Here is a 14,434-nt window from a genome sequence, read left to right as displayed (position 1 = left end):
GATGCCTGCAAGGTCGCAGATTGTGAGGGAGAAGGTGATTGCGTCCATTTCTTCCTAATTACCGCAAAAAAAATCGGCCCGGAAGGCGCGGCTTGTGCAGAAGGTTGGCGCGCTCCAATAGAACTCGTTGTAGGAAATAGGGTACCGAAATGCTCGAAGCCACATCTTCCACGCCGTTTTTTTTTAACGGCAATTAGGGAGAAATTGACGGAATCACCCTCTTCCCACAATCTACGAGCCCGAATAGACATAACCCATCTGAAACCCGTACCACTCCAGATTTGTGGGGTGATGCCTTCAAATAGGCATGAAAGTATTGCTTTTTGCGTTTTATCAGAATCCGAGCACTCAGAATCATACCACACACAACATAAATTGATATCATGCTTATTTAACTATCAAAACATTAGTTTAAGAGTTGCATAAATGTTCTTAGTGTTGAAGTTACGAAGTTTTTACGAAAGTATTAAAATTTCATCAAATCTGCCGGATCAATACGTAACTCTTTGTTCAGTAACCTCATATGACAGTTTTAGTTGCTGATAACCGCTCATTATGAACAGACACGAAACAACTGCCTTCGTGAAGGGTCACATGGTCACTGAAAAAAAGAACCAAATTTAAGAATGAATACAAATAAGGGCTACACAATCATAAAATGTTTAAGAGAAAAAAGACCACAACTTTAATGAGAAAAAGAAGACACAATAGACAGTGAATCTCAATAATTTTGATAGTATTGCAGAACCAAAGAAGGGAATGAAATAAAGCTGGGCGATGGCAGTTTGACGGTAATTATCTATTAACCAGGATGTTACTCGGAAGTTATATAGGAGCTTCAAATTTCAACTACGAACTTATTTTAGGTCAGATTTGAAAACAATGAAAATGAAAATAATACTATATGTCGGTTTGGATTCTGCGGTTCTCTCTAAATCAATCAGCTTTGCAATGTCGTTGTCACCCCATTATGATCACGAAATTTGAAAACTAATCTAGAGGTGCTCTTCAGTTTTTTCCAGTTATAAGTGCACTCAGTAAGCGTCAGTGTGTCTTTATAAACCGCAATTTACCACAATATGGCTTTGGCTTATTAACAATGCTGTTTAGGATCAGTCACTTGCAGATCGGCTGACTTGTGAGATTTGAAATGAAACAAAAATGTTCACCAATTTTATGTCCTTTTTTGTAAGGGCGGATGTAGTGTAGCGGTTAGAGGTTCCGCTATCTTCTGCACAATCGATCGGAAGTTCGAATCCTTCCTAGTGCTCACCAAACATTTCATCCCTCCGGGCTCGATAAATTGGCACCAGACTTGACTGGGAGGATAAAAGCATTGACTCTGACACATCGGCTAGCGCTCTCAACTCACTGCATAGGCCAGTTACACGTTCGTAAACCTCAAACGATTCTGAATTGAAGTGAACGCGGTGGCGCATCCCAAGCGGATTGATTAACGTTAGGCACATTATCCTTTATCGTTTGTCCTTTTTGTAAAGGAGGAGCAAAATGATTTGTTCTACCGTCTGACTCATCACTGCTGTGTAAGAGTAAACCACAAACTGATATGCTCAGTGAATATGCAAGCAGTTCTGAATACCGTTCTGAATATAATGTAGGGTTGAGGGGTTTGAGGGGATCAGCCGCTAAAGGAATGACTTTAAAAAGGTCCGACGCCTAAAAGCAATAACATTAAAACTTTTCTACTAATGAAGTTTCCATAAAACTTTCTTGAAAAAAAAAGACCAACAAACCCAAGCAGTTGCAGTTCAGTTTTTCTGAATAAGCCGGACTTGTCGATAACTAAACCAAGACTAAAAAAAATTATAGCAATTTCGTGCAACTGAATTATAGCTATGCGACACCAGAGTTTTGTTAACGACCGTCTGATTCAATCTAGTTAACAAAAATAGACACTAGAAATTAGAAGCTTTTAGTTGTTGGCCGATCCAGCAGCCTTATAGGAATTTACTGAATTTCAACTAACGATTTCGAAAAATATTCCATCATTGAAGATAGAGTCACGGAGGACGGATACACTCGAAAACAGATTATATTCTATTCAAAGGATTATTCTTATTTCTTGTAACTAGCTTTTGCTAAAAGTCACAATTTTCTGCTACCAATCACATTTTCCCCATACGTTTTTTTCCTCCAGCAATGTGTCTTACGTTATCTACTGGATGCCTCTATGACAATTTCATTAGCTCATGATAAGGGCGAATATGTCATTAGAAATAAGCGTCTTAATGTGAAATAACTATGGTTCTTGTTTTGTTATCTGCAAGTAGGAATTTTACGTTCTCACATCCATTGTTCTTATTGTTTTGCTACGAGTGATCTGCTGTAATCCAGTGGAAAATTAAGACTCTTTCACCAAAGCACTTCTTTGATCCACAGGTAATTTTTGTGGTGAAACTGATTTATTGTGAAATGATAATAAACACAACTCATACGTTACTGAAAGGTCTCAGTTACTTTCTCGAGTTATACCTCAAGGAAAAAAAGATCTCTCTATTGCAGATGCTTCTCTTCCTAACCCTATTCGTTGCTATTTTAGCAGCTGATGAAAAAATCGTCGGTAAGTTCAATTTTTTCCCAGCTCACTAAACACACTTCATTTGAACCCTAATTTCTTACAGAAGATGCGGTTAAAGAGGAATCCAAAGCACTGACTGGTCATGCACTTGCTGAATACATGCGAACACATCAATCGTTGTTCGAAGTGTGTACTTCTAATATAAAAACCTCAAGATTCTTTAATTTCTGAAAAAATCACGAAAATGTAATGGCAACGTTCAGGTAGAAGAATCAGAAGAGGTCAATGATCGCATGAAATATTTGTTGCCGAAACATTTCATGGTTAAACCCAAGGAAGAGGATCGAACCAAAATACAACTCGATAAAGAACCTCCGGAGAAGTTATTTCCATAGAATTTTTTGGGAGATAGTTTAAGTTTTACAAAATATATGGCCAGAGGCTGTGCCGTTGGAAACGATAGGATATTGTGAATTTTATTCGTGCAGCTCCCTCTGAGTTTGGAGTGTTGAAAAAATTGAAATATTTTTTCTCTTAAATTTCATCTGGACAATGTCCGAAAATTCCCTACTGCGCAAACAGGACTTGCGATTCAACTTAGAAGTGAAATTATATAGCCTTGACTTAATTAACTACCTCTTACTTACTATCTTTGTATATAGCCTTATATATAAAGATGTAATGGACCTTCATTGTTCTTCGTAATTGAAATTTTATCTCAGAACACGATACACGTAGCACACTGCGACCTGGGGCTGAATTTTTCTCTGCGAATTAAAAGAGATCTCCCTGTGCAAAATCAGATGAAATGTTGTCGAAATGTGATCAGATGACGAAATTTTGAATGAAAATTTTACAGCATTGTCATAACCGTCACCCGTATTATACATTTTATGGTGTAAAGATTATGTAAGGTTGGTAATGTTAGTACACGAACTCGGAATGATTGCAAACTAACATTTTCCAACAAAATTCAGTTAAAATCATGAAAAACGAGAACGAGAATCACAAAAAGTTTAAGGATATAAATACATTGGTTTTGAATCTAAACTTATAATGTTGTATGAGGGTAATGGTGAAAATCACCACAAATAACTGAGAAATTCAGATTCGATGCTCGTGATGCCTGGCCCTACTGTAGAGAAATAATTGGCCACGTTCGTGATCAGTCACGTTGCGGTAGGTTTTTTTCCAACAGTTTTCAGTAGTGCGGACAGACAAATAACAGTTCCAGGATCCTGCTGGGCTGTCTCTGCTGCATCAACCATGTCAGATCGACTTTGTGTTCAGTCTAACGGAAAAATAAAGGTTTTCAACAACTACATTACCTCTCTGAGTATTGCCCATGTTCGACTGTCTTTGAATCTTGGCATGTTCAAAGGTAGTTTTCAAATGATTTTCTTGAGCTGTAGCCAAGATTGATGTTGATCTTCTTTATTAAACAACATCTAACGTTTCGACGTTATCGCCTTCGTCAGAGCCTGGAGGAAATCAAAGCCATTAGTGACTCTTCACCCTACAGAAAGCATCCAAACGGTAGGCAACCTCAAACAGCTACACATTGGCTAGTGCTTACCTCATTAGCTAGACTTGGTGACGCAACAGACCACCACGTACCACAACTATGGGTCACAAGGGTTTTATATAGTGACCTCACGGCCCGCCCCGTAGATCAAAACACGAATAGGTCTTGATATGGATATAGCTCGATCGTGATAGCAACGCACTCATCCTCCTTGTTCATTTTCGGTGGCGATCCAAAATGCCTCTAGTGTTCTGCGTGTTGTGATCTCAGACTCTTAGGATCGTATACTAATTTTATCTCTACTTCGGAGTTTGGATGAGATATTCTACGGTGTGCTCCGAGTGGGGTGAAGATTTTAGATTATGCGAGTGCATCTAAGTACTCTTTTACCTTAAAACACAGTGGACGTCCTGTTTCCCCCAAATAATCGTCACCGCACAACCTGCACGTGATACGACATACTACTCCTGATAACATGCAATCATCCTCTCTTCCACACCGGCAAACCACGCAGCTGGGAGTTGTGCAAAGTCCATCATATGCACAATTACGTACCAGCTGATCCTTGAGGTTCGCTGGAGGTATTTGCACAACCCTCACGTCATTCCCTAAGCCGTTCTTTGCAGACAGCTCTGTACTGCTCTGCTCAGATTATCAGATATATAAGGAAGACAGAAAGGGATCTTTTCTGGGCCATCCACTACGTTGGATCTTCGAGAGGAATGTCGTGCTTATCGGGTAGTACCATCTCCAGTTGGGTACCCATTCGATATAGCCACTTTATGAGCCAGATTTGCAGACCATGTCTTCTCCTGGCTACTCGATGCCACTGTTGCCAATTGCTAAGAAGATCAATGCCAATCTTGGCTACAGCTCAGGGAAATCAAGTAAAAACTATATTACCATTTTCAAAAGCATGTATCCTATGAGAGGCACTTACGTAACGTTTTCATACTTCTTATCATAGTTTTTGCCTACTGCGTCGCCGAACTAATGTCGTCGCGCGCGCCTGCAACGCGGTCCCCCTGACGTTTGCTTCTGGTCGTTGATAGAGAAAGTCAAACTGTGTCGGTTGACAAAGATTTAAACTCGTAATATGGAGACGAACGGAGTGAAAACCATACTGAGAGGGTGTGATTCGCATAAATACAATTAACACTTTTGTTTAGCTTCACGTGTCCGATACGGATATTCTAGCATGCTGTGGAGAATTTTGTGGCGCCGGGTATGACTATTTTCACAAATTCAGCATGAACAACTTTGACCCAAATCTACAAAATTTAATTTTGTATTTTACAGGTGTTCCGGAGGATGGCCATTCCAAGCATGGAAATGGGTTGGGAAATATGGTGTGTGCACGGGTGGAGATTATAGAGCTAAGGTGAGAAGATGTGTAGATCGAATGGATTCGGAAACCTTGAAGGAAATAGGAATTTTGTAATGTGTTTTAAGGGTGTATGTAAACCCTATTCGTTTCATCCATGTGGTAATCATAAAAATCAAGTATATTATGGTGAATGTCCGAAAGGAAGTTGGCCAACACCAAGATGCGAACAGTTCTGTCGACGTGGTTACACCAAACCGTACAAAAAGGACAAATTTTACGGTAGGAAAGCCGTTAAGATAGTAAATATGGAAAAATATATTCTAAAACGTAAGAGTAAGTAATCTTCAATTCACATCACGTCATACGCGGCTTGATTCTCCTTCGTAAAAACTTCTACGCAGCCGCACTTACTGTATTGAACAGGGAACTCGTACCGCACATCCCAGTTTCTGTTACTGTGAAGTGAGAAGAGAAAAGAAAATAGAGTCGGGTCGGCGCCAACATTTTTCATTCGGACGGCCGCGATGCGGATTTTATTGCTGCACATCGAAAAGAGAGGAGGTTTTTGGGAAGCGTAGAATGATTGTTCGGACGCGTTACGTTCACTCGGTTGAAAAACTTGGCGTCGACTATGCCGGACAAAATATTTAGTAAGTGATTGTATAAGGCGTATCACTACCAAAGCAATAGCTTTGCATTTTCTTTTCCATTAAAATGTCACTAATTCAGCTAAAAAATCATATTGGCTCCCGAACGACGAGAAGGAAATTCGCTTGGATATAATGAAAAATGGCCCAGTTCAAGCTGCTTTCGATGTCTACGAGGACTTCAAACTTTACAAGAGAGGAATCTATAAGGTCATAAGAATCACTCTTTGCGTACTCTCTTCGAACCTATCTGCTTGCAGTTAGGCCAATATTGATTAATAACGCAAAATAACTTAATAAAAAAAACAAAATAACAAAATAGAATCTTCTGCATGTTCTAAAATTTCTCATTAATCCATCGTAAACTGTCTCTACAGAGACTATTATATTTCCTATAGAGATTCCATAGTCTATCGAATAGTCCTTCTTGAAAATAACATTTTGAACGTCTTTCAGCACAAAGAAGGTATTCAAACCGGTGGTCATGCAGTCAAGATTATCGGTTGGGGAAAAGAGAATGGAACAGATTATTGGCTGATTGCGAATTCTTGGAGCAAAGACTGGGGAGAATCCGGTGAGTAGGAAATGAACTAAATTGAAACATTCATAACATAGATCATTGTGTAACTGAAGAAAAATAGTATTACGCACAATTTTGTGAATGTTCTTGAGTTTCATAATTGGCTTTTCGCCAATTGATAAGTTTGATGTTGCGGTTTTAGCCTGCTATTTTTAGGATTCTTCCGAATGGTCCGCGGTGAGAACGACTGCGAAATCGAGGATATGATCACTGCCGGAATCATGATAGTATAGAAGAAACACGAAACCGGGGGAATGGTCTTTCTCCTGCTAATTCTGTTTCCACCGCGAATAAACTCTGCGATAAGTGTGAGGAATGTTTCTAGTAATCTAATCTGCTCATCATTCACAGCGGACATGATCCGAAACATTCAAATTTATTTTGTGTGCATATTTGAAAAATACAAGGACAATTTAAATCTGGTTAAAATATTTGTTTTTTATACAAGATGTTATTGCAATAGTTCGCAGTTCGCTCGGGTTTCTCAAAGATGTTGAACGAAAATGTAGAAATTACGCTTGTTTATGAGTAAAATAAAATATTGAATATATATGACCGGAATACAGAAACATTCGTAGTAGAAAATACACGCACTAAAGAGTTCTGACGATTAACTTTGAACATCCGCAGATTCTTCAAGACATACAGGCCACTGCTCATAACTCCGAAACTCAACTGTCACGATAACATTATGGGGCTTAAATTTGAATAAAAACAAAATATGTGTGGTGAAAAAGTACCTCACTCAGGACGAGCTGGACAATTGTTTCGAGCTTCCAGTCGGGAAGGAAAGCGACTGCATGGTCTTTGACGTAGTCTATCTAATTTCGTGCAAAAGATGTGGGGACCAATACATCGGCGAAACAGGGCAATCCTTTTGTGTTCACATTAAAGAACGCCTAAATGGGATGAAACAAAGAGCTGCAGCAACTCCCCTCGGAGCTCACCGCAGACAATGTCATGAAAATGCTCCTTTCAGCATAGCTGCCACAATCCTATCGTACGAACCCGAAATTGTAGCTCGCAGAACTTTGGTGGCGTTTTGGATAAACGCTAAAAGTCCAAAAATGAATAGAAAGGAAGAATGTATAGCCGTGACCAACGAGCTGGCTCTGTATCGAGACCTTTGCAGGATTTGATCTACGGGGTGATATGCGGGTGGCGCCCTAATTAGTACTAGCGGAGCGATTGCACCACGCGAATATTACGACAACGCGGCTGCTGAGGTAGGCACAACGATTTGGGCTCTTTTGGTTTTGTTTCCGGTTGTAATATCTTAGCGGATGATGACTTCTTCTAGATGAGGCATTTGAGAGGATATATTGCAAATGTTTTTACTTTCCAGGCCCTCGCGACAACGCCGAAACGTTACTAGTTAATAAAGTTTGCAGACAATCTTGGCTGTTGCTTAAATTTGACTATCGATAAGTTAAAATATTTGGTTTTTAAACACGCTATTATTGTATTATAATACGTATGTTGTTGGCTCTGCTTTTTTGAATATGTTGAACGAAAATGTAGAAATTACACTTGTTTATGAATAATATAAAATATTGAATATATATGACCAGAATACAGAAACATTCGTAGTAGAGAATACACGCACTGAAGAGTTCTGACGACCAACTTTGAACATCCGATGATTCTTCGAGACATCCAGGCGACTGCTCATGACTTCGAAACTCAACTGTCACGACAACAATATGGGCCTCAAATTTGTACAAAGACAAAATATGTGTGGTGGAAACAAAAAATGAGTATGTCTCCTAATGTTTCTCAGCTGAGATCTTCATTTTTCTACTTCTGCACGCACGCAAAAAGTGCACGCCCTTTCTCTCTCATCAAAAATCATCTGATGACATCTCAATAGATAAAACATGACTATTCGCTACATTTCCAGTGCAAAAAAGAAGCAACGCTGATTCGGGCTTATAAACCTGCAATAAAGTTAAGAAGTTCAGAATATTAGATTAGATAAAATGGCTATTCTTTTTTTTAAATCACGTGAATTCATCAGCAATGGCGACTGTTATCTTTTGTCCGGAAAAAATGCATATGTCAAATGAGAATGAGAGCTTGATAACAAATTCCGGCATTTACTTCCCTTGTATGCTCTAGTTTATGCATATTGGTGCCTGCCAAACCGAGATAAAATCTCTGAAATCTTTGCTCTTCAATTATCACTCTAATGACCAATACATGTGGAATTGTCTACTTATCGTCCTTAGGACTGAACGCAAACCACTTAGGTCTTTTGTGAATTGTAAGATAGTAGTGCTGTAATATTCGCTGATGCAGAAATATAATTCACGATGCTGATAGCCCTCACTCTGTTCGCTTTTGCAGTGGTTCTCGCTAACGGAGGAGAAAATGGTCAGTGTTTCGGCATTGTTCATTTGACGCATACATGAAGCAAGCATTAAAGTCAGCGTATCCCAAAATTGACGTTGTGTTGAAACCTTACGGAAAACATAAACTTCAGGGTACAGATTACGAATACTAACACGGGACCCACTCAATTCCCGCCAATCCGCCTAAGAAAGGGCTACGAGGTAAGTTGGAACGCGCCGTGTCTACAAGCCAGCACAATCGAAGATCAGCAGGGTTCAATCAAGGTGGCAGACTGTTCAAGTAAAACCAATGAAAAGGTTGTTGAGGGAAGACCGAGGCGTATACAAAGGGGATGTGCTCTAGTGTACCTTGTAGGAATTAAGACGGTTCTCACGCCATATTTGTACAACGATTAAGGGAAATTTACCGGGATCACACTCATATCCGTAATATACAACATGAACTCTATTCTATTTTCCCAGTATTTTCCTTGAGGTTTTCGCACTACGTGACTTACTTGACCTAATCGGCGGGCTGATGTCATCGCCTGACGCGATTACCCGCATCTTCGCCGAGGTGTGCCGTCCTTGAACACAGCTCTGCCCAACCTTCTCGATCTTCTGTGAGAGCTTGCACAGAATCAATCCCTTCCATATTCTGCAAAACTGAACTGCATATCCACGCCGAGTGCCTTTAAGTCCTCTTTCACCACCTCAGTCCAGAACTTCCGTTTTTGGCCAATTGGCTTCTTCCAGCTCGAACCCAACAAACTCCTCAGAACTCTTTGAACAAGACGATCTGCCGGTCTCCTTATTATTTGACCAAAGAAGTGAAGACGACTTTCTGTAGCCACTTTCGTGCAATTAAGCCTCTCCATCACCGTAGATGGCGCTGCCCAAGACTCCGATCCGTACATCATGAAGGGGCGAATTGTGGAGACTCGCAGTTTGACTTCGCTGGCGATGGGGGTTAAACAGAGGCATTTCGTAAAGGAGTTGAATGCAGAAATGGCCTTTTCATTTTGCCGCTTTACTGTTTTAGTAAAGCATAGGCTTTCCGAGGGTTTCTGTCCTCCCACGCCTTCTCAAACTCCATCGCTCTTGACGTCCACTCGTTATCGCGTCTTGTTGCAGTTGACGACGCAGCTTCCTTCTAAAACGCTCTTTCTGGTTGAAGTTACCAGCGCTGCGCGCGACACATACAGGATTGTACGTGGATTTTGTTTCCGCAGATGCAAGGGCAAACTTCTTCCGTGGCAATAGAACCGGGAGCATTTCCCTTGCAGCGTCCTGGATGCACGTTGTGAAAGAATCCGCATCGATAAATTTCTTCCTGGTCGGTACTCCAACATGAATAGACACGTTGGCGGAATTTTGTTCTGCATTCTTCGTCTTTCAGACCTGCCATGTCGATTTTCGGTTGGGGAGGATTTCCGCGGTTTCTCTTGTGGAATCACATCTTGAAGCAAAGAAGAACTGGACGGTAGTCAGAGTCGAACGCGACGTCCCAAACAGCTCTAGATTTTCGGATATCTGATTGAAGAATGCTCCTCGTTAGAACGTAGTCGGGCTGAAGCTTAAGAGTCCTCATCTTCCGCTTGTGCTGCTCTTCAGGCGTTAAAAGGGTTGACCCCTGCCACGTGAGCTGATGGCGTCGATGATTCCTCTTAAACGTGGAAGAGATGATGAGGCCCGTCTGTCCGCGCAAGTCGACCAAACGGTCACCTTTGTCCGACGTGCGCTCCGCTCGATGATACTATTTTCTTAGCACATCAGATTGTCGTTTGAGTCCCATCTTCGCATTTGCGCCGATTCCGACAATGATCATCTGCTGGCTTGGCATTTTAGACATCAACGCTCTGAGTTCATCATAGAAGGCGTCCTTACTGTTGTCCTCAGCGGTTTCCGTGGGCGCGTGAGCACTTAAGATCCAGAGTTTACGTCCTCTGCGATCCCGCAGTCGTAGAAAGGCGCATCTAGACGATGTTGAACCGAATTCTTCCACCAGGTTCTTGTAATCGTTCCGCACAACTATCGCGCAGCCATCTACCTTGTTCTCATCAGCATCGCCGCAGTATATGGTGTGATTTTCGATGATGACGACGGGGCGATCTCTCATGCGTGTTTCCTGCAGTGCAGCAAAAGGCACACAGACATATCGCAGAAGCCTAGACAGGACGGCTTCTTGGAGTTCATTCGCTAGTGTTCGGCAGACGAAACGAATGGTTGTTCTAAAGATTCCATGCTCCCTTCAGGCAGTTGACCTTTCAGGTTATGAGCTTTGGCGATGTGCTGGACGACAGCACCTTTTTGCAATGTATGGGACTTTTTTTCCATATAACAGTGCGGGTTATATAGCTCGTACGTTTCCAATACGTACATTGGAACGCCTGATTGCGTTTAGTTAAAGCACTACGCATTTCGTGATACGCTGCCTTTAACGTTGATGCTGTGGAATTGAACGTAATATAGAATTACAGTGGATTCATCAAAGCTGACAGGTCATGCTCTCGCTGATTATCTCAGAAAGCACCAAACATTCTTCAAGGTAGCGATATGAGGCTCGTTTTGCATAGATTCATTCATAAAGATGTGCTAACGTTCCAATTATTGGGTTATACGCAGTAATCTAGCATTCTAGGTCAAAGAATCGCCAGAGACCGCAATGCGTATGAAGTTTCTGATGGATAAGAAATTTGCGACTGTTCCCGATAGCAAATACCGGAAAGAGGTTAAGGTTGATGAAGAACCACCTGAGAAGTGATTTTTTTTTCATAACTTACTTAGATACTTAGGTGGCCCGTCTTCACTGGTCGTGCGGCCGCCAGCATCTCTTCCTCTCGTTTCGTTCCCTGGCCATTGTCATTTAAGATGTTCTCAAGTTTTGTTAGTGACGTTGACGAGATCCTTGAGCCGTATCCAGCTGAGCTCTCAGCTGGTCCATCCGGTTGGCGAACACGTCACGCCATCTCGTTGGCGGTGTGCGAAGACTAGCTAGGTGTTGTGTGCGTCGGTTAAACTTCAAAAGGCATCCGTCAAGGGCTCTATGGGTAGTAATTAGCTTCCTAGACGTGGCAGCGTTGTTTGCCCACGTCTCCGCTGCGTAACAGAGCGCTGGAAGAACTGTCGACTTGAAAAGGTGGACACAAAGATCCTGCTCCGTCAGTTGATCCGTAGCTTCCCTGCCGGCTGCGAATGCTGCCCATGTTGCTCTCATTCTTCTTTTCAGTTCTTCCTTCAAGTCGTTTTCCATGTTCATAGAACGTCCGAGGTATACGTACGATGAAGTTTCCACGATTTGGGAGCTTCCACTTGTACTCCTCCGCCCTCGCAGTAGGCGTTCTTCATGAATTGTGATTGCAATGCAGCCGTGGACAGCTTCGGCGATATATTATCGCCTTGTCGTACCCCCTTTCAATGAGTATGGTGAGGGAGCGGCGGAAAAGCTGTATCTTCGTGGTACATCGATCGTAGCCATTGGCGAATGTCCTCATGAAGCGTCCACACCTCGATCAACCAGCGTTGACAGTATTGCATTCGTTTCTACGCTGTCGAAGGCTTTCTCATAGTCGACGAAGGTTACAACAAGGTGCAGGCGGCATTCCCGGAAAACCTCTATGACCCTCGACACGGACTGAGTGTGATCCAAGCAGCTGAACACCTGACGGAATTCGGCTTGTTCTTGAGGCTGGGTTTCATCGAGCGTCCTAGATATGCGCGTGAGTATGATCTTGGCAAGTACTTTGAATAACACGCTCAGCAAGCATATCGGACGGTAGTTCCAAAGGTCCTCTCAGTCACCTTTCTTATGAATAAGAACGGTACGCGAGTTCTTCCAGTTCTTGGTCTAGGATCCTTTCTTTCTGAAGGAAGGATGCCATGTGTGCTGCTAAGATTACATGCAGTGGATGACCCCCAGCCCGAAGAAAATCTGCTGATATGAAATCAGGTACGGGAGCTGTGCCAGGTTTCATGCTCTTGATAGCGACTCGTACTTCGAAAGGGAGAATCCGTGGTGGAGCTTCACCATTGGGGATGATCGGATTTGACACAGGAGTTGATGAACGGAAAAGGTTCGAGTAGAACCTCTCCGTAATGATTTCCATCTCATGACGAGAAGACGTGCGAGTCCCGTCTTCGTTCAGCAAGGCTGCTAACGGAATATTATATTCGCGGAGATCCCTGTGGCACTTCTTTAGGCTCGTTCTTCTTTGTTCTTTGTACTGCTTCCAGAATCTTCTTCTGCCTGTATTTCAAAAGATCCTCCTGCAACGCTTTTCGGCAGCTGGTGTTTGCTACTAACCGCTCAATGTGCGATGCATTCGGATCAAGCCTCAAAGCCCTTCTTCTTTCCAACAATTTCTTGGTGGTCCTCGAAATTCGATCCAAGTTTGTCGTGCGCAACTTCGAGGCACGTTCAGCACAGGCTCGTAATCCTCTGAGCAGCATCTCGTAGTCTACGGTTGGGTCCTCCTCGATGTGCCAGTCACCTTGGGACAAGCAGTCCTCGAGTACGCAGTAGTAAACGACTTTTTCTCTCCTTCGTTGCTGATAGCAGATGTTCTTTTCTATCGTGTGGCTAAGTCGTATTTTCGCACGAAGGAGTTGGTGATCAGAACCACTAAAAAAAGATGGTACTACTGAGACATCAAGTAGACACCACCTCCGGTTGGTGAGTATGTGGTCAATCTCGGCAAGAGTCGCGCCATTGGGTGATTCCCATGTCCACCGACGATGATCTTTTTTCATGAAAAGAGAGTTCCCATGAAAGAAGCCAGCAGACAACAGCCCGGCGAGACGATTGCCATTTTCATTCAGATCCCCTATTCCAAATCTTCCGATCCTGTGTTCCTCTTCTGTGACCTTTCCTAGTTTTGCGTTGAAGTCTCCGACAACAAATTCGTGGAAGGACTTTTCTTTGCGAATTACTTCCTCTAGCTCATGGTAAAACGCGTCCAATTCGGAATCATCAGCTGCTGATGTTGGTGAATAGCAGTTGATGATACTGATGGATTTTTGGCGCAGAGGGCGGAGGCGAAAAGTGGCCAGACCAGGTGACAAGATCTTGTGAGTATTGACAAGATGGACGACAGATAGGTGCATAACAAAACCAACATCGCCTACATTACGCGACGGAACCTTCTCTCCACGAATGACGAGTGTACCGCCATTCATCTGTCGTACGTCGCCCCTGCTGCACTTGGTCTTCTGCGGAGCAATCACGTGAAATTTGATACGCTCTGCAGCTCTGAGAAGGGCATGCAGGTCAGCGTCTGTGGACACTCTTCTCGCGTTGTAAGTACACAGTCTGAGACAGTCTCCATGACGAGTCGTGCGTGTGTCGCCTTGGTCCAGAATCAATGACGTTCTGAGCAACTTGAGATTTGATCGTCTCTCACCTGTCGCCATACCGTCCGACGTCTGAGATGGCAGGGCCCAGTGTGCAGGGTATTGAGGCAGTGAATATGCTGGAGTGGCAAAAACCT

At 42.6% G+C, this 14,434-nt stretch overlaps 5 protein-coding genes across 7 annotated transcripts; 2 read left to right on the top strand and 3 right to left on the bottom strand.

The window, feature by feature from the left end:
• Window position 1: 1 nt before the first annotated feature.
• RB195_007666 (uncharacterized protein) lies at window positions 2-6,851 on the top strand (the record flags this gene model as incomplete). Of its 2 annotated transcripts, XM_064181418.1 has the most annotated exons (13): window positions 2-34; window positions 2,356-2,400; window positions 2,524-2,581; window positions 2,643-2,725; window positions 2,803-2,921; window positions 3,648-3,718; window positions 3,774-3,847; window positions 5,234-5,289; window positions 5,364-5,445; window positions 5,517-5,670; window positions 6,121-6,248; window positions 6,495-6,612; window positions 6,775-6,851. In XM_064181418.1, the coding sequence occupies 13 exons, from the start codon at window positions 2-4 to the stop codon at window positions 6,849-6,851; spliced, it is 1,098 nt and encodes a 365-aa protein (XP_064038207.1). The 2 variants fall into 2 exon arrangements, with proteins under 2 accessions (XP_064038207.1, XP_064038208.1); XM_064181417.1 differs by lacking the exons at window positions 2-34; window positions 2,356-2,400.
• A 2,079-nt stretch (window positions 6,852-8,930) lies between these two features.
• RB195_007665 (uncharacterized protein) lies at window positions 8,931-11,942 on the top strand (the record flags this gene model as incomplete). 2 transcript variants are annotated; one of them, XM_064181415.1, is made up of 4 exons in its annotated part: window positions 8,931-8,991; window positions 11,429-11,496; window positions 11,590-11,708; window positions 11,831-11,942. In XM_064181415.1, the coding sequence occupies 4 exons, from the start codon at window positions 8,931-8,933 to the stop codon at window positions 11,940-11,942; spliced, it is 360 nt and encodes a 119-aa protein (XP_064038205.1). The 2 variants fall into 2 exon arrangements, with proteins under 2 accessions (XP_064038205.1, XP_064038206.1); XM_064181416.1 differs by lacking the exon at window positions 11,831-11,942 and having other exon boundaries at window positions 11,590-11,712.
• RB195_007664 (uncharacterized protein) lies at window positions 11,836-12,201 on the bottom strand (the record flags this gene model as incomplete). Its single annotated transcript, XM_064181414.1, has 1 exon — window positions 11,836-12,201. The coding sequence occupies one exon, from the start codon at window positions 12,199-12,201 to the stop codon at window positions 11,836-11,838; it is 366 nt and encodes a 121-aa protein (XP_064038204.1).
• Window positions 12,202-12,438: 237 nt separating this feature from the next.
• On the bottom strand, window positions 12,439-13,054 carry RB195_007663 (uncharacterized protein; the record flags this gene model as incomplete). The annotated part of the gene is made up of 2 exons (XM_064181413.1): window positions 12,439-12,655; window positions 12,774-13,054. The coding sequence occupies 2 exons, from the start codon at window positions 13,052-13,054 to the stop codon at window positions 12,439-12,441; spliced, it is 498 nt and encodes a 165-aa protein (XP_064038203.1).
• A 58-nt stretch (window positions 13,055-13,112) lies between these two features.
• RB195_007662 (uncharacterized protein) lies at window positions 13,113-14,357 on the bottom strand (the record flags this gene model as incomplete). Its single annotated transcript, XM_064181412.1, has 1 exon — window positions 13,113-14,357. One exon carries the CDS (start codon window positions 14,355-14,357, stop codon window positions 13,113-13,115), a length of 1,245 nt encoding a protein of 414 aa, XP_064038202.1.
• Between the last annotated feature and the right edge of the window lie 77 nt (window positions 14,358-14,434).

The sequence above is a fragment of the Necator americanus genome, chromosome I (genome assembly GCF_031761385.1).
Source record: "Necator americanus strain Aroian chromosome I, whole genome shotgun sequence".
Taxonomy (NCBI): Eukaryota; Metazoa; Nematoda; class Chromadorea; order Rhabditida; family Ancylostomatidae; genus Necator; species Necator americanus.
The sequence above is the reverse complement of the archived record's forward strand: the minus strand, read 5'-3'. Positions and strand labels throughout refer to the sequence as shown.